Genomic DNA, 23,977 nt, shown 5'->3' with positions numbered 1-23,977 from the left:
GCCGCTAAACCGCTAATAGCGCTAAGCCGCTAATAGGGTTGCTTCGCAAGATGAAAAAACCGCTAGACGAAGAGACTCGCGGAACGGATTATTTTCGTCTTGCGAGGCACCACTGTATTTCAAGGAACCATTACTTAACTTTGAACCTAATTTATTTGTAAGATGTACCATAACTGCAAACCAGCAACAAAAAAGACACTATGCATTAATAAAGTACAGTAAATGTTCTGACATTCACATCTGTTTTCACAAAGCCCAAATGCTAAACCTGGTTCCCCAAAATAATAATAATAATAATAATAATAATAATAATAATAATAATAATAATAATAATAATAATTTACTGCAAGTATAACAAAAAGAAATCAAAAAGAAACAACATCAACTTACATTAACAATAAGAATAATCCTAATTTGAATATATAGTTATATCAGCAGTTCTTATGTTCAAATAAATATGCAAATGGTATTTATGATTATATGATACACATTCTAATGTAGAAAGGGCAGTACAATCTTCAGACCATTATTGGATAGTGGGTGTTTATACTTCAAACCTTGAAGCATAACTCTTTGAAACCATAAGAGCTTGCTGGGCAATCACTTGTAAACACTATTGTACCTGTGATAACACAGTGCAATGTTACATGCAACTCCAAGGAATATGTTTTTATTTCTCACATTTATACTCTGCCTTTCCTTCTCAAAGCTCAAAAGTATTTAACTGAGCCTTTTGGACATTATCACACCAACACATACTGTCAATTAACTGCAAAGTCACTTACTATATACAACCCCTACTTTTGTTGTTGTTGTTGTTGTTGTTTTAGGGCCCTTTAACACCAAGATAGATTTTATTCCTTAAAGTGTACGTGCACAGGTGGATAGCAGATGTGAAGGCAAGCTTTAAAGTGTGTTTACATGGTGAATGATTGCACTTTATTCTCTCCAGCCTTGTATTATGTACAGTTATGTTAAAATAATGAATACTTTAAAACAATGAACTAAAATAATGAATAAAATATGTTCTTTTTCCAGCTTGTTCCAAGGGTTTGCTTATACTCCCAATGCATGCATCTTGTATATTCCTTAGACAGCTCAACTTCCTTACGTAGGTGAACATTTTTCTTGCATCCCCTTAAGAGAGACATTGTTTACTCTTATACCGCTGCCCTGTTTCTCAGCTACAAAAGCTCCTGAAGTGGCTTTTAAAAAACCTGAATGCACCAAATGTAAAATCCACAATTAAAACTAATTATTTAAAATGCAGGTGTCTAAAAACCACACACAAAAGACAGCTAATGGGAAAAAACAAATAATGCTGGGGAGTTAGTGTGCTGTAATGGTTAGCAGTGGAGGCCTGGACCATTGGATTGAATGGGGCACTGCCCCACCAGCCTCAGTCTGGTCTCAACTACCTTCCATGTCCCTGCCTTCTTTCTTACATTCAGGCCAAGGGGTAGCGCAGTCTGTTAGCTTCCTTTTACGTAGTCTCGTTGTCACCCTTGTAGAAATCTGCAAACAGGAAGATGAGGAGAAAACTAGTTTACTCTGCCTGTCATTGGCTCTGACTCCAACCACTATTGGGCTCCCTGCCTCCTACCCTACCAGTTCCAATGGGCACCAGCCACCACTGGTGGTTAGAGTATCTCACTTGGACTGTGGAAACCAAGGCACAATCTTTTGTCAGCTATGAAGCTCCCTGAGTGACCTCGGGGCAGTTCCTATATTTAATCCTAACTACAGGATTGTTAGGGGACGCGGGCGGCGCTGTGGGTTAAACCACAGAGCCTAGGACTTGCCGATCGGAAGGTCGGTGGTTTGAATCCTCGTGATGGGGTGAGCTCCCGTTGCTCGGTCCCTGCTCCTGCCAACCTAGCAGTTTGAAAGCACGTCAAAGTGCAAGTAGATAAATAGGTACTGCTCCGGCGGGAAGGTAAACTGCATTTCTGTGCGCTGCTCTTTTTCGCCAGAAGCGGCTTAGTCATGCTGGCCACATGACCCGGAAGCTGTACGCCGGCTCCCTCGGCCAGTAAAGCGAGATGAGCACCGCAACTCCAGAGTCGGTCACGACTGGACCTAATGGTCCCTTTACCTTTACCTTTACCTTTACCTTTACAGGATTGTTGTGAGGTTAAAATGGGGAGAGATGTGGAGTGCCTTGAGCTCTTTAGAGAATAGGTAGGTTACATGTGTATAATATATATAGGCTCTTTACCGGCAAATAATGGTTTGGATGCTAATTATGTAATATTAATTCAGATCTTTTAGTTTTTATGCTTAGGTGGCTCTGGATCTCATTTGCTACCTCAGCCCACAATTGACTGATTGTTGTCTGCCAGTCATCTATTTTTTTGTTTATTCCTGGCCAAGGTGAACAGATTTTAACTCAGGGGTTGCCAACCTTTTTAGGCCTGTGAGTGAGCACATTTGAGTGAGCGCTATGAGCAACACCCTCTCCAGTTAGTTCTCTCACCTCCCCATGATACCTCCCCCAGGCAGAGAGAGAGAACGTGCACTTCGCTTTTCCAAGAGACCTTGGTAAAAGTCAAATCTAATGGGCTTATTCCAAGCCTTGCAAAGCACAAAGCTCTGAAAGAGGAAGTGAAAAGAGAGTAACTCTTCCTCCTTCAGGTCTTATGTACTTTCCAGGGAAAAAAAGGTAACCTGACAGATTGTCCAAGGGTCCCTATTTTCCAGGGACAGTCCTGGATTTACAGAAGCTGTTCCAGTTTCTGATTTGATCTCAGAATGTCCTGCTTTTCCTCAGTACATCCCTATTTTCATCAGAGAAATATTGGATGGTATAGAATAGGACTTCCCAAGAGCTTTTTTTTCAGCCAGAACTCACCGGAACTCATTCTGGCACCTCTTTTTCTAGAAAAATAACACTGGACTTGCCCATTTTCATTGGAGAAATGTTGGAGGGTATGTAACCATCTTTACCACCGCATGACTAAGGGGGCAATGAGTGAGTGAGTGAGTGAGTGAGTGTAAGTGTATGAGAGAGAGAGAGACTCAAGAAGGGGAGAAGCCTTTTTGTGCCAGGGAAAAGTCTCAAGAGTGCCACTGCACCTGTGAGGACCACGTTGACAGCCTCTGCTCTGACACTGGCTTTGCCCCCTGGATTCCCCAAGGCTCTTCTTCTTTTACTGAGTTGGACCACTGGACCCTCCAGCTCAGTGTTTTCTGTTCTGCCAAGCAACAGCACTTCAGGATTCAGACAGGAGTCTTTTTTGTCCCTACCTGAAAATGCTTGTTATCAGACCTGGGACCGTCTACATTCAAAGCATATTCCCCTACTGCCCTTCCACAAACATTGATACATCTAGCAGTGCGTTATCTACACTGAATGCCTGTGGCTCTCTAGTTGTCGTCTTCCCCGAGCTACAGATCCCAGCCCTACCTGGAGATGCAATGGACTTTCCACATGCAAAGCTCAGGTGCTCAACCCCTGAGCTCCAGCCCCTCCTCTGTCTGCCACACCATGCATTAAAGCACATTTAAAGCACACGGCTTCTTTCAGGGAATCCTGGGAATTGCAATTTGTTTGTGGTGCTGGGAACTGTAACTGTGTGAGGGATAAACTGCAGTGAGGGATAATCTACAGTTCCCATGATTCTTTAGGGGAAAGCTGGCGTGTGGTGACCTCAGGCTCAGTTGCTGGGTCCTCAAAAGGGAGTCAGTCTGTTTTGAAACCAAAACTTTGCAACATTAAACCGTTAGAGCTTTGAAAATTTGCTAACTTTGAGAAGTTGCTAACTTTGAGAAGTTGGTGATCTTTCTGGCCACCTATGAATTTGCATTTTTATTACACATGACAACATTATTATTGATGTGTGTTGAAGGCTTGTAATGTGAGTTGCATGATCTTATGAAAATCAGGCCTTTTTGGGTGGTGCTCTGAAGATGAAACATGGACTATTTACTTTTTTCCATAATGAATACTAATGTACCAGGGGACAAGCAAGACATCTTTGCCGTCTGTTCGCCTTGGCCAGAAAGAAACAAAAATAGATGAATGGAAGACAACAATCAGTCAGCTGTGGGCTAAGTGCAATTGGAAGTTCTGACTAAAGCCAACTGATACCCAGACCCACAAACCTGTCTTGTCCCATTTTTGCTGTGACTAAATAAAATAGGAACAGACAGCAAATTGTCCTGTTTCCAGGATTCCTGGTGGGAGTTCTGCATAATAGATTCGTTGTTTCTGCTTATGTTTACATTGCTTTTAAAAATAATAATCTCATAATTAGTGATTGTTTTGTTCATTTGTATTGGGAGTTTTCTTCCAGGAAGGGGGAAAGAGCTCATTTCCTTGAAACAGATCGTTCTTTTTCTCTCTCCAGGATTCAGACTGTGCTTTCTTGCCTATGCAAAAGCAAACTAATAAGCCACGAAATGTTCCAATAAAACATAAACCATTGCTCACTTGCTTTGATAAGGCTGTGTGCTTACCTTAAACAGTAATTAGGTAGAGCAAGATGTTCTTCTGTTTGTTTTTGTTTTTTGTTTGTTCAAAAGAGGAAGATAAATTGGTTGTTTACAACCGTTGGGACAAAATGTATCTCCTGTTATTCTTTTCGCTTTTCCTTACTGCCCAGCAATTTAAGCTATTTATTTCTAAAATGTGCAGCCTGCCTTTACATTATTCTGTGTTTTTTCTATAAACTACGGTATGTGCCCATGTTTAAAAGTGACTGAGTTGTTATTATTATTATAAATTTTAGTTTTGCAATATAAATGAGGAGAAAAGAAACATGGGCTGCACTGAGACATGGGGTTGATTGTGCTAGTTTTACTGGTTATAACTCTATAGCTTATGTCCTAATTTCTATTGTTCCTTTGACACTGCATTAGCTGTTGCATTATGGAACTGTTGCTTTTCAGTAAATATACCACCACGTCACACTGAATTTTAAATGGCAGGAAAGTACTGCATTCTTTGATACTGCCCCAAATTTAATCTAATGCAATTACAGCACAAAACTCCTGTGATTTTTCAGGTTAAGAGTGTTGTAAATTGCCCCTCCCCCAAATAACATAGAAATGCATGCTAAATGTCTGCTACATTCCATTACATTTCCAGAAGTGGTTTTTACGTCGTGTGAAAGATAACATAATATGAAAAAAACGAATAGGTAAGGAAATATTTCAAAAACCAAATAAAATGCTGTCTGATTGCAGCCATTGTTAGCTGACACTAAGAATAAAAATATTCCATGTGAAACTAGTGATGACTGCCCATTCCCAAGACTTTCTCCCTCTGCTGACTTGGCATTTTTTCTTAACTATTTGTTTCCTTTGGAATCGGCAACTCTTTCTACCAGTCTTCTCTTCCTATAAACTTCTGGTGGCATTTCTGCCATCGGAATCAGTTGTGCAAAAATAATGTGTCATGCACTGGTTTGCAGAAGATCCCCCTTTGTGGGGGGAGTGTTGTAAGTTAGGCTTGATAACCTTCTTTTGCATTCTGCGATTTTCTTAAAATTCTCAACTTAAAATAGAGTCTATAAAGTGCAAAAATACAATAAATGGCAGATAGATAAAATGAAATGCTAAAATGCACTTGGCATTCATTAGAGGTATCTGAAACTATGGCAAACCACTGCCAGTCAGTGCTGACAGTACCAGCCTAGATGTACCAATGGTTTGAGTCATTCTGTGTCTTATGAAGACACTTGTGCAGTCTGAGCCCTTTGCTGTCAGGAAAACAGTCAAACTGCTTTGCAGGTGGCTTTGTTCATCGTTTTCTTTTTTTGCTTGGAAAAGTTCCATAGAAGGGCACACATACAACAACAAAACGCACCTCGGCATGATCGCTTTTGGTATCTCATTGTTAGTGTTTATTTAGGCAAAGGTGCTCTCATTAATGTCTCTGTGCCAGATGGTCTCATCCCATGATACCCCATATAAAATATAATATATAAGCATCTGTATCAATAATTCAGCCTGCATGGCATAAATCAGTCACATGGCCTGTTCCAGCAGATGGGGAATGCCCTTCAATTTTCATACTAATAACCTAATTCATAAAACATTATTTTGCTTATTTCCATATCATTTTCATATATGTTAGAAGGGGAAATGCTGAGCTCACCCTTCTATCTTGCATAATTATGTCTCTGTATCCATGCAGACGTTAAAGATGAAGGGGAGAAAAATGAGATTTCTGCAATCCCTGTGGTTGTCACTATGTAGAACCGGGGTGGGGAGCAACCTGTGAACCTCCAGATGTTACTGGACTCCCATCAGACCCAGCCAGCACAACCAATAGTCAGGGATGATGGGAGTTGTAGTCCAGCAGTATCTCAAGGGTCGCAGGTTTTCTGCCCCAGATGCAGAAGGAAATATTGATAAACCTATAGGTTGCTTGAGCCCAGGGGCAAATTTGCACGAACTTTTTGGGGAAGTGGGAAGTGTGCTATTCCCTTCATGGATTAAGATCTCTTGTGAATGTACTCCTTATTCTGAAATCTATATTAAGCCACACCACAACAGTTGTCTGTGTGATGGTCTGCCTTCCAAACTACCTAGCTAGCATCGGCAGAAGAAGTACTAACTGTTGTGGTGAATGGGGTACTTCCCTACCAACCTCTTGATGCCCACAGCCAGGCCCCACTTGCCTGTCTTCTTTCTTACACCCAGTTCAGGGGGTGGCACTGTCTGAGCAGCATACACTTCTTTAGTCTTAGATGTGGCAAAACAATAATTAGTTGGCTGCACCTGTCACTGGCTCTGGCACCACCTGTTGCTGGCTTCCCTGCCTTCTACCCTATCACTTCCAAGGGGCACCAGAAGGGAATGACACACCTGCCAGAGAACTGGGTAAGAGAAGACAGGTTAAAAAAACACTTTTGTCCCAGTTGAGAAAGCAGACAAAGCCTTTGTGGTCTGGTGCAGAAGCCTTAAATAATGTAACCAGCTCCAGTTTTTCTCTCTCCAAGATGCTGCTGAATGGACAAAATGTTTTTTAGCAAGTTACTCACCAAAGATGACCTCTCTTCAAATTAGTCTACAGTTGGCATACTTCAGCTCCTTTGAATAAGTATCGCCTTTCATGTTTGAAGCAGGCAGCCTAAGGAAGTGAAGTTTCTATCTGTGTTGAGAAAGAGGAGATCTGGTTGCATTTTAAGAATGACTTCTCAGGAAAGCTATGGGCAGTGACCTATTTCAGCCACACTTATACTTGGAATATGTTTTATGCATTATCATTCATGCTACTCTTATTGTTTAAATTAAAAAAGAAAGAAATTGTAGCTGGGAAGGTATGATCTGCAGGGAACTGTGGCATGGGTCAAAGTCCTCTAATGTTTGCCTCCACTAATAATTACCCCCCCTAACCTACTGTTTGCAACAAACAGCATCTTCATGCATGAATAGGAACTTGAACAAACTTTATAAGCAGTGCTATTTTTCTAGAAAAACAGGTGCTGGAACTCACCATGAATGCCTCCATTGTTCTCTTATGGCAATGGCAACCACCTGAGAGGTGCCGGGTTCTGGCGAGTTCCAGCTGCAAAAAACTCCTAATTATAAGGCCCTTGAACTCCAATGTAGATTCATTTTTTAATATTTTTGTAAACCACTTTGAGGTTTTTTACAATCAAGTGGTGCATAAATTTTGTGGAATAAATAAAATAAGTTTCATGCTACTCATCAACCAGTCTGGAATCTGATCAGAAAGTATCTGTGAGTGGTGGTGACATATTGAGTGTCCAGCTGTCCTCCCCCCTCCATATATCTTTCAGTTTTCACCAGTAAACAGCAGGCTTTGAGGAGGAAGGATGCCTCTGAATACCAATAATAACAATTGGGGGAAATGCTGTTGTGCTCATGTACACTTCCTAGCAACATCTGGTTGGCCACTGTGAGAGCAGAATGCAGGACTACATGGACCTTTGGCCTGATCCAGCAAAGTCCTTCTTACATTCTTAATCTTAGCTGTGGTCAAAACTCTGTCCTTGTTCTCAGTAAGGCAGTAAATATTTGCTTTCATATTACCACTTGAGACTACAGGTAAAGTCTCTCTCATATACAAGTAACCATCACATGCTGAGAAGATTTATTTATTTATTTCATAATTTATACACTGATTGTTAAAAAAACCAACAACAAAAACTTGAGAGTTTTGGAGTAGGGTCATAGCCTAGTCCTTCCTCTAGTGTGCTAGATTTCTGTGGGCAGGTATTTGCTTTGTATAGAGAGGCATTGCACATCAAGACACAGGAAGCTGCTGATAAGCGATTTGGGCCATTGCTCAAACGAATTTCTGGCCCAGAATTGTCTAAATCAGGGGTTGTCAACCTGGTCCCTGGATGTCAACCTGGTTCAGGATTCTAGGTAGGCAGTAGGAGGTTCCACGGCACAAGCGGAATCCTCCTTCCATCGAGCACTGATGAGCGGTAATAAAATTTTGCCATCAAGAAAGATGCATTACTGGGCAGTAGTTATAAAAAGGTTGACTACCCCTTCAGCTTTGCTGAATTTTCAGTGTCTTCCCCAGCCCTACACCACAGTGCCAAACATTGAATCTGGAATCTTTTGTGTGCAAAGTTCTGTTCTGTGCCAGTAACTTGCACTTCTTTCCCACCTGCAGTCTGAAGGGGCACAACTGCCCCCCGCGGCAGTTTGCACAGTCCTCTCGCAGGACTCAGTCCTGTCCATTTCATCGAATCTTGCGTAAAGAGACACAACAGACTTTCCCCACTGCCTGTTACGAATTTCAGCATATTTGCACCATCTTTAAACGTGTTCAGATTAATGCACTCAATAGCAACAAGCTTTTCTTTCCATCTGTTTCCCTCAACTTGCTTGTTTTATTGATCCCATCAATAACAATTATTAAAAGTGTAGGAAACAGTTGCTTAATTAAGTTCAACTACAGTGGAGGGATTGCTTTATCTTCCTCGCCTACTGGTGCTGTTTTTAAATTGTTTTAAGGTGTTAATTTAAATATATACACTCAAGCAACTTTGGATGTCAGATTTAACATAGTGGCACATGGCCATTAAAAAACCCCAACCTTCTGCCTTGCAGTTAGAATGATGGGTTATCTTTTCATCCCAATAAATTGGTAACTAGGAAGCAAGCTTTTAAAGTGGGAACTATCTGGAGGGGACTGGGGAAAATAATTTCCTTCCCAGTGCTTCTAGTCAGACATCTTGGATTGAGGGTGGGTTGTTTTAAAATGCTAGTGAAGTATAGGCTGTGACCATTTTGCACGCATTCAACCAATGTGCAACTGCCAATGCATGGGTTGCTTTGGACCTAGAGGAGGGCAGAATGCAGGTGGGGCAGGCAGGCTTATGCACACAGGAGACAGGTATGCAACCCATGCACAACTCGGGGGTTGCCTGTAGTACACACAGATTCCACTCTTGGAATCTTTGTTATCCAAAACCTTGGTTATCCAAACACAAGGAATAATTCCCAAACCTCACTACCTGAATGGCAGATCCAGATATCCAAACAGCCGGAGTTTGCACACTTTTTTGTGCTTTGCTGGCTAACAGCAGCCATTTCAGGCAGAAAGCAGGGAGGGGGAGGGATATCTGACAAATCAGGGGGCAAGAGAGGTTGAACAAACCAGTTTTTCCCCGGTCTCTCTTTTGCTGGTTGACTGCAGCCATTTTAGGAGGAAACCATGGTGGGGGGGGGGGGAGAGATCACAGATTAGAAATGTTCCCACAGGAAATAATGGAAATCGCCAGCTTGTTATGCAAATGCTCACCTAATGAACAATTTCCTGGGAACACATTGTATTTGGAAAGTGGGAACTGTGCGTATTTTGTTTCTACTTTTAACACTGCTAAGCTCTGTTTCAGAGTTGTGTTAGACTTCTGTATCAAATACAACCAAGAACCTTGTAGCTTTTAAAATACAATGATATGATTCAGACATTAATGCCAAACCATGTTTTGTGGTAATGTCTAAGCCAACATAATGTGATGGTCTGTGCTTTGCAGGTTGCCACCAAAGCAGAATCCAAACCAACACAGTTTCAAGATGGCTTGCAAACATTTGAGTAAATTGGCTGGAATGCAAACTCTTAACTTAAATTTCAGAAAACACATAACCATCAGGGTATTTATTTGTTCATTTGCTCATTTGTTTATTGCAACACCTAATCCCTTTTTATGAAACATCTGAAAACAATTTAACAAGGAAAACATTTCACATAAAAAGCAATTAAAACAATTTCATATGTAAAAACCATTTCAAGTCCAATTCAATTTTAAAAAATAATAATTCCCCTTCAAATGCTTGTTGAAAAAGAATGAAAGACAATGGAGATTGTGTCTTTCTGATATTTACAGGAGAGAGTTCCAAAGGGTAGCAGCTGCCACTCACTAAAGTTCATGAATATTGGGATGGTTGCTGGGATGATGCAGATAGAATGAAAAGCAGATATAGGTGTTAAGTCAATGGGAGAGGGAGGGAGGGCAGGTTGGTTGAAGATGGTTGATGAGTTGACTTGGAGCTGTCCATTGAGAAACTGCACATTACCATGGTTGGCAGCTCAAAATGCCAGCTCATCTTATAACATCAATACTTGGTATTTTTGAAGTGTTCAGAACACCTTACATATGTTATCTCAGTCATTATTATAACTGTTGTATGCAGGAGGTAAATATTATCGTCCTTATGCTACAAATTGGGGAAGATGACTGCAGTTGAGAGGTTGTAGCATTTTTGGACTTACATCCCACTTCTCCAGGGAATGTAAGAGGTTTACATGTTTTTCACTCCCCCGCCTCCCCACTTCATTTAATCTTATGAGAACTCTATGAAGCAGGTTAAACTGATAATATAGTTACTGGCACAACTCACCTAATGAGCTTCACTGCTAAATGTGGATTGCAGCTTGGGTTACCCCATTCCTAGACCAACACCCTTGTTACTTTTCACTAACCTGGAACATTAATTTAGGTTGTCCAGGGAAACAGTGACAAAGGTGAAATTTGAGCTAAGGACTTTTGTAAAATGAACTCTCACTTAATTTGATGGAACTTGTGCTTTTCAGATTGCACCCTTAACCACTCTGCTGAAAACACAAAGTAGTGCTACTGTATTATATAAGAGTAACCACCAGGTGTGTGGTGGGTGTGAACACCTTGTAGCCAAATTCTTAGAAAGCTTTTGTTTTGTTTTGTTTTGTTTTGTTTTGTTTTGTTTCCTAAACTTCTTCTGTGGTACATGTTAAAGTTTTACAAAAGCTATTAAAAAAGAAACTTCAAATAGAAGGCAGTTCATTTCGGCCATGATATCACTCCAGAATTGAAGCATTATAGAAAAGCTAAACAATGCCAAATGGATTTGGCCGAGATCAAAAGCCAAATCTATTTGTTCGCTTTCATCTTCAGTGTTCCATTTCCTAGGAGTCTGACCTTAGTCAAACATCTATTAAAGTTAGCTTTTTGATCTCCCCCCTTCTTTTTCAAAAAAGAAGGGGGGAAAGTCAATCTTGAAAAATTTTCTTCCAAAGACAATCACACTATTGTGTTTTTAATGTTCCACCAGCATCTAAGTAAATAGGATTCTCTGGTGTATGCGACAGAACACTGGTTAAATGGGACAATCATTTTTGTGTCTTAGACAAGAATCAAAAGGAAGCATTCTTCAGAGGCTGTTAACTGGAACAAGAAAATCCCCCTTAGGTCACTGGAAACCTGTTAGCTGGTCGATCTATGGCCTGTTTTAGTCCTTTGATTAAAAAAAAAAAAAGCTTTGTAATTTGATAACAGGTAGCTTAGTTGCTTCTAATGTGGTTTCCTCTTCATCAGTCAAAGTTGACGGGTGTTTAATCAGGGAAAAGGTTCATTTACTCCTAAATTATGAGACTTGTAGTCAGGTTTCAGTACCAGTAGAAAGACAGCCACTACCAGCTCTTTGATCCTCCCCAATAATGTTAAAATGATCACTTTTTATTTACGCCTTTAAAGTATTATGCTTTCTGTAGCATGCTTTCTGTAAATAGTTCTTAGCGTAAATAGTTCTTAGTGTACTAGGTGCTGGGTCTCCAGGTTTGGCAATGGCTAGAGAGGGCGCAGCTTGCAGAGGACCATATAAGGAGGCCTGGAGGGTCACATCTGACCCCTGGGCCTGATGTTCCCTGTCCCTGCCTTAACCTATCACTTCAGAACTGTGTCATTTATTAACGATGATAGAGTCATACATTCATCATCTATAGTGGAAACAAAGCCAAGAAGGGAAGCTTCTAGGTCTAGCCAAGAAGGGAAGCTTCTAGGTCTAGCTGCTATATTGTTCTTTCTTCTTTGGCGATCACTCATAGCAAAGTAAGATTGTTTTCCATCAACACGGTTTTAACAGTGAGTTCATAAGTGACTGTGGAGGCCAATTCTGGATCCGCACATCCTTTCACGATGGGAACATAGGTTGCCAGCGGGAGTTGATCACGGTGAGGATTTGCCAAATGTCCCTTCTTCTTAGCTCATTTCTCCCTTTTGTCCTTCTTCAAAGTCCATGATGCCTTGGTAAAGGCTGTTCTCCAATTGGAGCGCTCACAGGCCAGTGATTCCCAGTTGTCGGTGTTTATACTACTTTTTTTTTAAGATTTGCCTTGAGAGTGTCTTTAAACCTCTTTTGTTTCCCATATATGGCATTATGTTTCCCAATAGAGTGGCTGCTATGAAAGATGATAATCAGGTTTGTGTGTGTGTGGAAGGGACCACAATAATCTTTCGTCCAACCCCATTCCATACAGGAATCTTTTGCTCAACATGGGGTTCAAACACACAACCCTGAGATTAAGAGTTTCATGCTCTATTGGCACTCTAACCTAGGAATGGGCAACTTGAACACCTCTAGATGCTGCTGGAGTTGCACTTCTGTCATACCTGACTGTGCTGACTGGGCTTGCTGGGAGCTAGTGTCCAACAAAGTTCTGGAACAGGTCCAGCTCTACCATCAGGCAAAGTGACACAGTCAAAGCCTGAAGCCTCTTCTCAGCTAGGCTGTTGCCCTCAGGTACAGCTGAAGGATGCTGTCCCATTACCACTTCCAACACTGATCTGTTCAGCTCCTGCATAGTGAGTGGATGCAAGGGGGCGCCACCCTGTTCTTAGCTCAGGCAGCAACTATTTATTGCCCAGCCCTGACCAAGAGAGCTACAAGTTCCCTATCCCTGCTCTAACCAGTACACCACACATGTGACATACTTACTTGGGAGTAAGCCCCACTGTGTTCAGTGGGGTTTACTGCAGTTGGAGAGTACATAGGCTTGCAGTTTTTGTTCCTTAGCACCACAGAAACCTAAGTTCAATGAGTACTTTTATTCTTCGTCTTCAGTTAATGCATTTACCAGGACAGTTGCCACTTTTAAAGAAGAGGTTCAATTATTATAGGACATGGAACACTCTGCTGATTTTCTGGATAGCCAGTCTTTCTTCCCCCTCCCCCTCCTCTCTCTCTTCAACCCCATTGCCCAAAATCCTTTCTCTGCCTTTTTACATTCATCTTTGTGATCCTGAGAACTGAAAGGGTCAGGCAGTCAACTATACAGAATAAGATAAAGGTCGCTGGAGTGGAGCTCACTAAAAGTATTAAGTATTACAATCCTGACAAATCATTCCCATAGCCTAGACTCTAAAAGGAACGGAAAATGTCATGAAATCAATCAACCATCATAAGCGGGTCTCTGAAAAGAAAGCAAGGGAAAATACAATCTAACCCGGCCTTTTCCTTTCCAACTCTGATTTTGTCATTTCCTTTCAATCATATAACTTAAAAAGATTTTCAGAGTATGAGACGGATGCATCTTGTTTATGTTTCATCCATCGTTGATAATATTGTTATTTTACTGATTTTAACATTTTACATGGTGGAATAATATGCCAAGATACATACAAATAGTAATACACATACATTTTCACTAGGTTTATTTCAGATTCTGGGACTGAGGTTCCCCTGAGAAGGGCGAGGCCAGATTCCAATCAGCTCCTGATCAGTGCTGGGGCAATATCATAGGCTGCTTATTAGCTGGACTTAGCCTGGCATCTATCACTTCCACCCTGGCATGTTCAGTCCAAGATCCTAAAACCATCTCTGCCATTTTAGGACTTATACATAAAGCAGAATGAATTGGTTGAACCAACGAGGGAGCAGTCAGTGAAAACTGCAAGTGGTGGGTAACTTTTTTTTTTAATACTGCCCCCACATTGCGGTTAACAACTCCAAGCGAAACAGCCAGGATGGAATTGGAACATCAAAGTTTGTATCAAAATATTTTCATAGAGAAGCATTAAAAAAGAAGACACCCACCCCATACAGTCATAAGTGATGCAGTCCATTCTGGCACCCCAGAACTCAACCTACTCATTCCCCCTTCTTTCTGATCCATCTGCAAACTAGGTTTCAGTCTCCTCACTAGTGCTAGGCTGAGCATTTGAAAGACTGAAGGATTAACCTGGATTTTGCTTGATTGAAAGAGGGATAGCTGTCAGAAGAGCATGAGACTCTTGATCTAGGGTTGTGGCTTCAAGCTCTATGTTGTGCAAAAGGTTCCTGCATTGCAGGGGGTTGGACTAAATGACCCTGTGGTCCCTTCCAACTCTACAGTTCTATGAATCTATGTGTGTGCAGTGAGAGGGTAAATTTCACCTTTGTCCATTAGTTTCTATACACGCCCCCACACCTCCATCCAGGCAAGAAGCTTTATCAGAATTAAGGGAGAAATTTTGAGCCAGGCGAAAACACTCAAGGAAAATACAAAGCAAGGCCAGTGAATGGTAAGACATCAGGAGCAGGAGTGTGGCCTTGGGGAAGGTGCCTAGACCCAGGTAGAAAGGTCCTCAGGACTATGGTTCCCCACCTCTGCTCAGGAAGTTGCCTCCACCTTCAGACCTGTGCTGGCTCCCCTGGCACCCAGTGACAGTCTATCTTCTCTCAAGAGGTAGCATCTGCCTTCAGTGTGGTGTAGTGGTTAAGAGCAGTGGACTCGTAATCTGGTGAACCAGGTTCGCTTCCCCGCTCCTCCACATGCAGCTGCTGGGTGACCTTGGGCTAGTCACACTTCTCTGAAGTCTCTCAGCCCCACTCACCTTACAGAGTGTTTGTTGTGGGGGAGGAAGGAAAAGGAGAATGTTAGCCGTTTTGAGACTGCTTAGGGTAGTGATAAAGCGGGATATCAAATCCAAACTACTACTCTTCTTCTTCTTCTTCTTCTTCTTCTTCTTCTTCTTCTTCTTGCCTGGTCCTGAGGAAGGCACAATCTGCCTCTTGAGGAAAGCATGCAGTAACTAGTGCAGAATTATAGATGGGTTCCTTCACCCCACAATGAGCAAGATTTCTCTGATCTGGAGGGAGGACAGTTCACTCCAGCCTGCTTCTGAAGGAAGCCAGGAGCAGCTGCTCTCATCTCTGAGGGGTATGGGACCCAGAGACTGCAACATGGCTCCCCCCCTTCCTATTTTCAATATGGCATTGTGCATTAACATTTCATACCACCAGATGTTTCATTGTTCTTGCTTTCTGAATGTCTCACTTGACCCACAGCAGGTTTGAATGTGGGTATCGCATACAACTGGTAGAGCACCCAGAAACCAGGCACAATTTGGACTTGAAATCATAGCGGTGCCAGAGCCTTAGTGGTTTTGTGTGTTTTCTCCCCCTGTTGAATGTTTCCAGTTACAAATAGTTTGATAATTTAATTAAATGTTTTGTTTTGATATGAGGGACTGCAGTGCAGGCGGTGTGGCTTGCCATTCAATTTTAATTAATTAATTGCATACCTCAAGATTAGATTACTCATAGCTCCTCTTTAGTTAATTTACTCGTTCACAGTTTTGACAGAAAAGCTTTATGAATAATGCAGAGGGATGGGTACCATCTAACCAATTACTAAACTTGGGGGTGTGTGAGGATTTAGTTAGAGAACAGTACTACCTTCCATCATCATCCATAATCTATAAATATGAATGCAAAATACATATAAGTATGAATATTTGTGTGAATATCTATCAGGGTGCCCACCGGGTTCTATAACTCCATTTGCACCAGGTTACAAATTATAATTGCTGTGTGAGTCTTGCTTCACTCCCTCAAGCAACTGCCCACATTATTAATGGCTGAGAGCCATTATGGCAATGCACTGCTTCCTGTGTTGGAGGGAATAAGCCAAAAATCACAAGTGGGGAGAGTGTTATTGTGTTCATATCCTGTTTGTAGGCATCTCAGAGGCATCTGATTGGCCACTGTGAGAACAGGATTCTGAATTAGATGGCCCTTTGGTCTAAACCAGCAGGGATCTTATGTTCTTAGGCAAGTTGAAATGACAGAAAAGACTGTTTGGTCATTTTGTTTAAATAATTTTTCTCTTTATTTCTGTGGCTAGGTCTAACAGCAGCTGCCATGGCAGAGGCGATGAAATTGCAGAAGATGAAGCTGATGGCCATGAATAGCCTTCATGGAAGTGGGAGTCAGAATGGGACAGAGTCTGAGAATGAGGAGCTGAATTCCAATGCAGGTAAGCAAATCTGAAATCTGTTTCTTTGAGTTTACCTCTTAACTGTTCGCTCCTGGGAAGGAGAAATTCTTCCATTGTCAAGCAGTTGCTATTTTGGGTTGCCTGCAACTCGAATAGCCACTTTACGAGAGTCACACATGGAAAAGCTGCCAGATTATGGAATTGATGGTGGTAACTCGCTTCTCCACCTTTGTCTTTCTGAGGGATGACTCATACTGCATTCCAAAAATTAGAATGTTTTGGAAGTCATCCATAATTGACAGGAAAAGTCCACACACAATGGAGGATTTTTTTTCTTTTCTTTTTTGGCAACAGGAGAAGTCATTGTTGCACAAATGAGCTTTGGGGGAGATGTTGATCACACCTTTCGCTTTTGGCAAATGCCAATCTTAATGCTTAGCCTTGGGGAGAATGATTGTGTGTTTACGTGTTAATCATCATAATTAACATGGATATAGCACATTTCAAGTTTTGAGAGCACTTAATGTATATCAGCATAATGTCCTTATGGGATCTTCTAAGATAGGCCTCTATTATTTTCACCAGGTTGCAAATATGGTGCTGAGGCTTGAGATAAGATTTATTATTCCATTTTTTAAATCTCTCAGTCTTGTTATGAAACTATTGAGTGGTCTCCCAGTCCAGACACTGATCATATTCATACCACAAGGTTGCTGCATTATATGCATTAATATCATAGCTCTGGCTGAATATTGGCTTGCCAGAGATTTTCTGGTATATGGATTGACAATCCACAATGGCACAATATGCCCGCAGGGTCTCATTTCCTGAAATTAGACTTGAAATAAGCCTTCTGTTGTAACCAAGAGAAGCTATTTTTGCCTGGGGTCCAAAAAAGTTTCTCCACTTTTCAATTTCTCCAAAGGCCCAAAAAAGGTTAGCAACCCCTCTTGACTTTGAAGAGGCTCATATCATTGATTCCCCAGCTCACAGTACTGTTTACTTAGCTTCATTTGTAAGAGCAGCCTGTACAAGGCAGTTCACTACGTAGTAAAACTGTTACAGGCATCACCCAAAAACCCCAAACCGAATTGTGGCTTCCTAGTTTGTTCAGCTTCCTGATTCATTTCTCCCACTCATGGTGCAAGAAGAGAAAAGCAGTAGTGATCAAGCACTTTGGACCAGCACACTGCTCATTCCAAATAACGCACAAGAGCCAGCAGTCTTACCATGATGTGCGAATATGGGCAATGTATTGATCTTGATCCATGCAGTGAGTTATTACAGCAGGGGAAATATGCAAAGAGGGTGGGTGATTTTGCCAGCTTCCTTATGGAAATCATATGAATACAAAATGCTTCAATATACCAGACCAGACTGTTGGTCCTTCTAGCTCAATGCTGTCTACTCTGACTGCCAGCTGTCTTGCAGGATCCCAGACAAGCTACCCCTGTATGAGAAGATGCTAGGAATTAAATCTGGGACCTTCTCTGTGTAAAGCAGGTGTTTTGCCATTAAGCTATGCCCTTCTCCCCAGTCATAAAGTGTATACCAACAATTATCTCTTGTGCATGTTCTTTTTGGTGCTCTCTGTAGCACCCAAGGCCATCTAGATCAGCATTTCCCAACCTTCAATTCCTTAGCTATTGTTGACTACAACTCCCATCATCTCCCAGCCAGTGGCCGGGGTTGATGGGAGTTAGAGCTAGAGATGGGAGTTAGAGTTAGAGCTCAACAATAACTGGTGGCCCAAGCTTGACAAACATTGCTCTAGATACTTCACTGAAACTATGGTATGCCCATTATAATTCTATGTCTACACTCAAGCTTTTAACAAATGTTTGGGGTGGTGTTTTGTGTGTATAGACTCATACGGGCTAAATGACTGCTAAAATAAAATGGTGTAAAACAAAAATAAAAGGAGATTGAATTTTGAAAGTGACTTCTTAACAAAGGCAGGCGGCAACATAGCCACTGAACCAGGAGCCATGTCAGTGAAGAAAACATTTTATTTTAAGGAGACAGACCTACAGTTTCTTTGATTCGAGGTTGTGTTTAATAGCTTCTGTAATGGCTGCAACATGACTCTGCATCTCGATTTCAGCATGAATAACAACCTGTTCGTGTTTCATTTAGCTCCAAATGAGAAATTCTGTCTTTTTATTGTTTTAGGAAATTAGTCTGTGTACTATTGCTCCTGGAACTTTATAATTAATCACTAAAGGTTATGGCTGTTGAGAGTTTGTGGGAAATAGACGCCTGAGTGGTTATAACTATAGCTGTCAAATCAGAAATATTGGTTTACAGTGGTAGAGTTTGTTATTCTTTTGGATTTTTAATAGATACACACACGGGGAACAAAGAGTTTGAAGTCACCTCTTTACTTGAAAAAAATATATGTTGAAAGTGTGTGTGTGTCTGTGTGTCCTTTCATTCATTGCTACATAGTGATTTCCACGAGAGAGGTAGAAAAGATATGCCTTTAAAACCCTTTTCATTCTGGATGATTGCCTTTTGTGATGGTTTAAGTGGAGCAAGGAAAATGTTTGGCAATTGGGCTTGAATAAAATGGTATTTGCCAGTGACTTTCTTTTTTGAGTATATATTATTGTGCTTTTGTTAAGATTCAAATCCAAAGTACGCCTGGAGTTTCTGAGAGAAGGATGTTGAACATGTAGTGTGCCCTTCTACAAGGGTCTCACAGTTTTTCTTCTGCCCACCAGTGGGTGGGAGGGTGTAAAGCAGGGAGACAAACAGCAGGTGCTGTTAGAGCTAATGACAGGCAGAGGCAAATAACTCTAGTTTTGTCCCTACCCACCCCCACTCCTAGCAGAGTTCTGCATGGGCAAAACTGAGAATAAGGAGGAGTTTGTCAGGAGACTTGTAGTCCCCTCACTGAGCTCCAATTCCCAGAGTTGCCTGGGAAGAAGAATTCATTGTTAAACCTCTCTGGGAATTGCAGTTCTGTGAGGGGATTACAGGTCTCCTAACAACTGTCAGCACCCTGAAATTCCCAAGATTATTTGGGGGGGAGGAACCATGGTTGTATAACATGGCATGATACAGCTTTGAAAAGTATAGTACAAATGGGCCCCAATTTTATGGAACTCCCTTCCAGCTGAGGTCAGGCAGGTCTAATGTTCCACTAAAACCTTTTTTAAAAAATTCGTTTAGCAAGCATTTCATTTGAATTCTGTTTTTACAGTCTTCGCTTACTTTTATCTTCTTTGTTTCATGGCATAACTTGCAACCACTTAGAGACTACCCGTAATTAAGTGCTTATATAAATCGTCAGAATAAATAAAACACAGAAATTAGAAGTACTAGTAGTGGTGACAGTCATGTCACTGCTGATATGTGACCATTATTTTTGGTTCTTTGCTGAGGTGCTAAATATGTGAATGAGTGGATGAAAGGGAGATAAAAAGTGAACAAACTGATTGTTGCCTGCAAGTTTTTGTTGTTGTACTTTGAAGGACTCTTTATGCCATTGCGCTGTAATCAAAGAAGCGTCAACATATAACTCCAGAGAAGCTGCCCATTCCAGCCATTAAGCAAGGAATAAAGTTGACTTAAAGTGAAGTGGGGTGGAGGCATTTTAATAGAAGTTCTCCAATACATATGTGTCTATAGCATTCCTGAGCAACAGCACCAAAGAGCATTAAATACTTCTTGTGGCAAATATTCATTATCATTGCTTGATTATTTCTTCTTCTTCTTCTTCTTCTTCTTCTTCTTCTTCTTCTTCTTCTTCTTCTATTTATTGGCATTTTCGTTTTAAAAAAACATCGTGTGATTTTCCATAACTTTACATTACCTATATTCTGACTCTCTCGAGTCAACAACTTCCCCCCCATCCCTCCCAACTGACTTTCTAGCTTCCAATTATCATTTCATCCGCATTTCTCATTCCCCTCATCTACCTTTCCTTTTACTTTAAAATTCCTTATCATTGTAAATAAGTTTCTAATTTTAACTGACAAACTTTTTGGCCAGTCCTGTTAGTGTTGTTAAGTGTTTACAATGTTCTTTCAAATAAATAACAAATTTACTCCAGTCTTTTTGAAACTGTTAGTCTTGCTGGTCTCAGATTTTCCTGGACAGTCTTGCCAGCTCTGTATATTCAGTCATCTTACTCTGCCATTCTTCTGTCGGAGTTTCCTGCTGTTTCCACTTCTGAGCTAAAAGAATCCTTGCCGCTGTTGCTGCGTATAAGAAAATGTATGGTCTTTCTTAGGAATCTCTTCTCCTAAAATACCTAACAAGAAAGCTTCTGGTTTCTTATGGAACGTGTTCTTAAACACTTTCTTAAGATCATTATAAATCATGTCCCAGTATGCTTTCACATCATTGCTTGATTTCCGAGGCAAACGGATATATTAGTAAGGAGCAGGGCAACCAAGGAAGCAGCTTCTGGCAGTTCAAGAACCAGGGGGAAACCTCTTTTATAGGGTAAATAATAATAATAAAAAATAAACAAATTTCTGTTTTGTGTATGTAACATGAGTTTTCCCCCATGTACCTGCCATGCAGTTCCACCCGCCCCTCCTAAATGCAAACATCCTTCACGATCTGTTTAAAAAAACCACAAATACATCACTCAGAGGAATATTTAAAGGAGCATCAGGAGGGGAGAAACTCATTGGTTTAATGGAATGCTGTCAAGAAAAATCAGCATCAGAAATGACACAGGGGCAGAATTGATACTTCTGCACTGACACGTTAAAAGAAAATCCCATACATTATTTAGAAAACCTCGAAATCTGTCAGCAGTATGATTGCCGAGTTAGCAGAAGCAGGAGGGAAGGGGCTCGGAGTTGAAAAGAAAAAGCATAGGCATGGATCCATATTGTAACCTTTCATGTTCTACACCCACCACAAGTACCTAGCTATTACACGGTCAGCATTCCCTCCCCCCTCCCTTTTAAAAATCCCCATTTTAAAAATCTCAAGTCGAAAGTGGTAGGTGTTTTATTCAAAAAAGCAGGCTGCCTAAGATGTTATTTTGTTGTAAGTATAAAAATGACAAGATCTAAGAACACGGTGTGTGCGGTTTTTTTCTTTTTAAGAATCTTTTTTTAATGCCTTTGCTGATTTCCTAAAGTAGTTCCCCCTGCCGCCACCCACATCAGTAAAATAGGCATAATGTAACCATGTTTTGCTTATTTAAATACATCGGTAATATATGGACAGTTTTATATTCCAGTGGTGTCAATGTTTAATTCTCCATATTATATATCTTTATCTACCCACATATATCTAATGGCCAAATAAAAGCACCTTGATTTTTGTTTTTGTTTTTAATCTTTATGTTATATTTTGCAAGAGAACTTATCCCAAAAAGTATACTCTGGGCATACTATGGACATTGAACACCTCTCCCTGTCCTGTTTTGACACACACACACCCCAGCCACAAAGGTTTAGGTGTCAGTAGCAAAAGAAGACTTGTCCGTATTTCAAAAGCCACTTTGACAGGAATTCTGCACATCTAAGCATGAAGGGATGTGGGTGGCGCTGTGGGTTAAACCACAGAGCCTAGGACTTGCTGGTAAGAAGGTCAGCGGTTCAAATCCCTGCGACAGGGTGAGCTCCTGTTCTTCGGTCCCTGCTCCTGCCAACCTAGCAGTTCGAAAGCACATCAAAGTGCAAGTAGATAAATAGGTACCGTTCTGGCGAGAAGGTAAACAGCGTTTCCGTGCGCTGCTCTGGTTCACCAGAAGCGGCTTAGTCATACTGGCCACATGACCCGGAAGCTGTACGCTGGCTCCCTCGGCCAATAAAGCGAGATGAGCCTCAACCCCAGAGTCGACCACAACTGGGCTTAATGGTCAGGGGTCCCTTTACCTTTACCTTTAAGCATGAAGAATGGGGCTGGCTCCACGTCTCAGATTCCCCTAGTAAATTGCCCTCTTGTGGGGTGCTCTCCTGACACAGGGCCCCAGTGAACTTCCCTGGCTGCAGGCCATGCGGGGTGATCCTAGATCTGGGACAATGTGGGGTATTAAAGGGATGACTGCTTGGTGTGCTAGGCATATAAGGGGGCCAAGTAGTACACCCTACTATGGACCTGGGATCCTGACAACTCTTCAGTGTGCATCAATTTTGTTGTCATAGCAAATCAGTTGAGCTCCCTTTATCCCCTCCTAACTTTGACAGGAGCAAGGCTGGCTGGCTGTTGCAGCACCAAGGACAGCTCCTAGTCCAACTCTCCTACACTCAACTCCTTGTTGAGTACTGCACTACTACTACTTGTTAATGGCTTGTTAGCCAAAAATCTCCAAGCAACTTACAGCACATTTAAAAACATAAACAGAATTACATTATACCATTTTTTAAAAAAAATCAGACAAAACACCTGCCATTTATTGATAGACAGGTGTGTGTGCATTTGTGAGTGTGTGCACATGCGCGCACACACCTTCCTATCTATCTTGCTGGAGAAAGCATTCCACAGGTAGGGAGCTACAACCAAAAATGACCTTTCCTTTGTCACCACCTTTCATCACAGCAGGGCCTTGGTGAAAGGCCTCAGAAGAAAACCTAAAGGTCTGGGTAGCTTCATATTGGGTGAGGTGTTCCAGAAGGTACTGGGATCCTGAGCTGTAAAGAGCTTTATAGGTCAAAACCAGCACTTTGCATTGGGGTTTGAAGCGCACCGGCAGCAAGTGTAATTAGAACAGAGTAGGTGTTATATGATCTGTTCGCCTAAAACCTGTCAACAGTCAGGCAGACACGTTCTCCACCAACTGAAGCTTCTGGACTTAGTTCTGGAGTCTCTCAAAGGACTGACCCATGGCCTGTTGGCAGGCACTTCTTCTGCCCCCCATGGCCTCCCACCTGCACTGCTGGACTGGTGCGGTGGGGCTGGAGACACTCGGGTTCTCGGACTCATGGGAAGGCACCCATGATGGTCCTGACTCTGGTTCTACAAGGCCTAATGTATGGGATGTGGTCCATCAGGCTCCTGCCTGCAGTTTCAGGTTTAGTGGTCGCCTGATCACCTCTTTTTGGGACGCGGGTGGCGCTGTGGGCTAAAGCCTCAGCGCCTAGGGCTTGCCGATCGAAAGGTCGGCGGTTCGAATCCCCGCGGCGGGGTGCGCTCCCGCTGCTCGGTCCCAGCGCCTGCCAACCTAGCAGTTCGAAAGCACCCCTGGGGGCAAGTAGATAAATAGGTACCGCTTACCAGCGGGAAGGTAAACGGCGTTCCGTGTGCGGCTCTGGCTCGCCAGAGCAGCGTTGTCACGCTGGCCACGTGACCCGGAAGTGTCTCCGGACAGCGCTGGCCCCCGGCCAATAGATGTGAGATGGGCGCACAAACCCCAGAGTCTGGCAAGACTGGCCCGTTCGGGCAGGGGTACCTTTACCTTTACCTTTACTGATCACCTCTTTAGCTGTTGTTACTGTGGCCTCCAAGTCCGCATGGTGGTCGCTACTTTGGGGTCATGTCTCATTGGCAGGGAGTTAAACTAGATGATATTTGACCCCTCCCCCGCCAAATATTATGATCCCATAAGATGATTCTTGTTAA

General features: G+C 41.9%; 1 protein-coding gene across 10 annotated transcripts in view; it reads left to right on the top strand.

Moving 5' to 3' along the window:
• DACH2 (dachshund family transcription factor 2) overlaps nucleotides 1-23,977 on the top strand; it is a 322,493-nt gene that overhangs the window by 197,108 nt on the left and 101,408 nt on the right. For all 10 annotated transcript variants that reach the window (XM_082207563.1, XM_082207556.1, XM_082207558.1 and 7 more), the window contains one exon: nucleotides 16,355-16,486. In XM_082207563.1, the coding sequence (XP_082063689.1) occupies nucleotides 16,355-16,486 (132 nt within the window). The remainder of the gene's footprint in view (nucleotides 1-16,354; nucleotides 16,487-23,977) is intronic.

The sequence above is a fragment of the Podarcis vaucheri genome, assembly GCF_965113315.1.
Source record: "Podarcis vaucheri genome assembly, chromosome: Z".
In the NCBI taxonomy this organism is placed as follows: domain Eukaryota; kingdom Metazoa; phylum Chordata; class Lepidosauria; order Squamata; family Lacertidae; genus Podarcis; species Podarcis vaucheri.
Note: the sequence above shows the minus strand (reverse complement) of the source record. Positions and strands in the feature narration are given on the sequence as shown.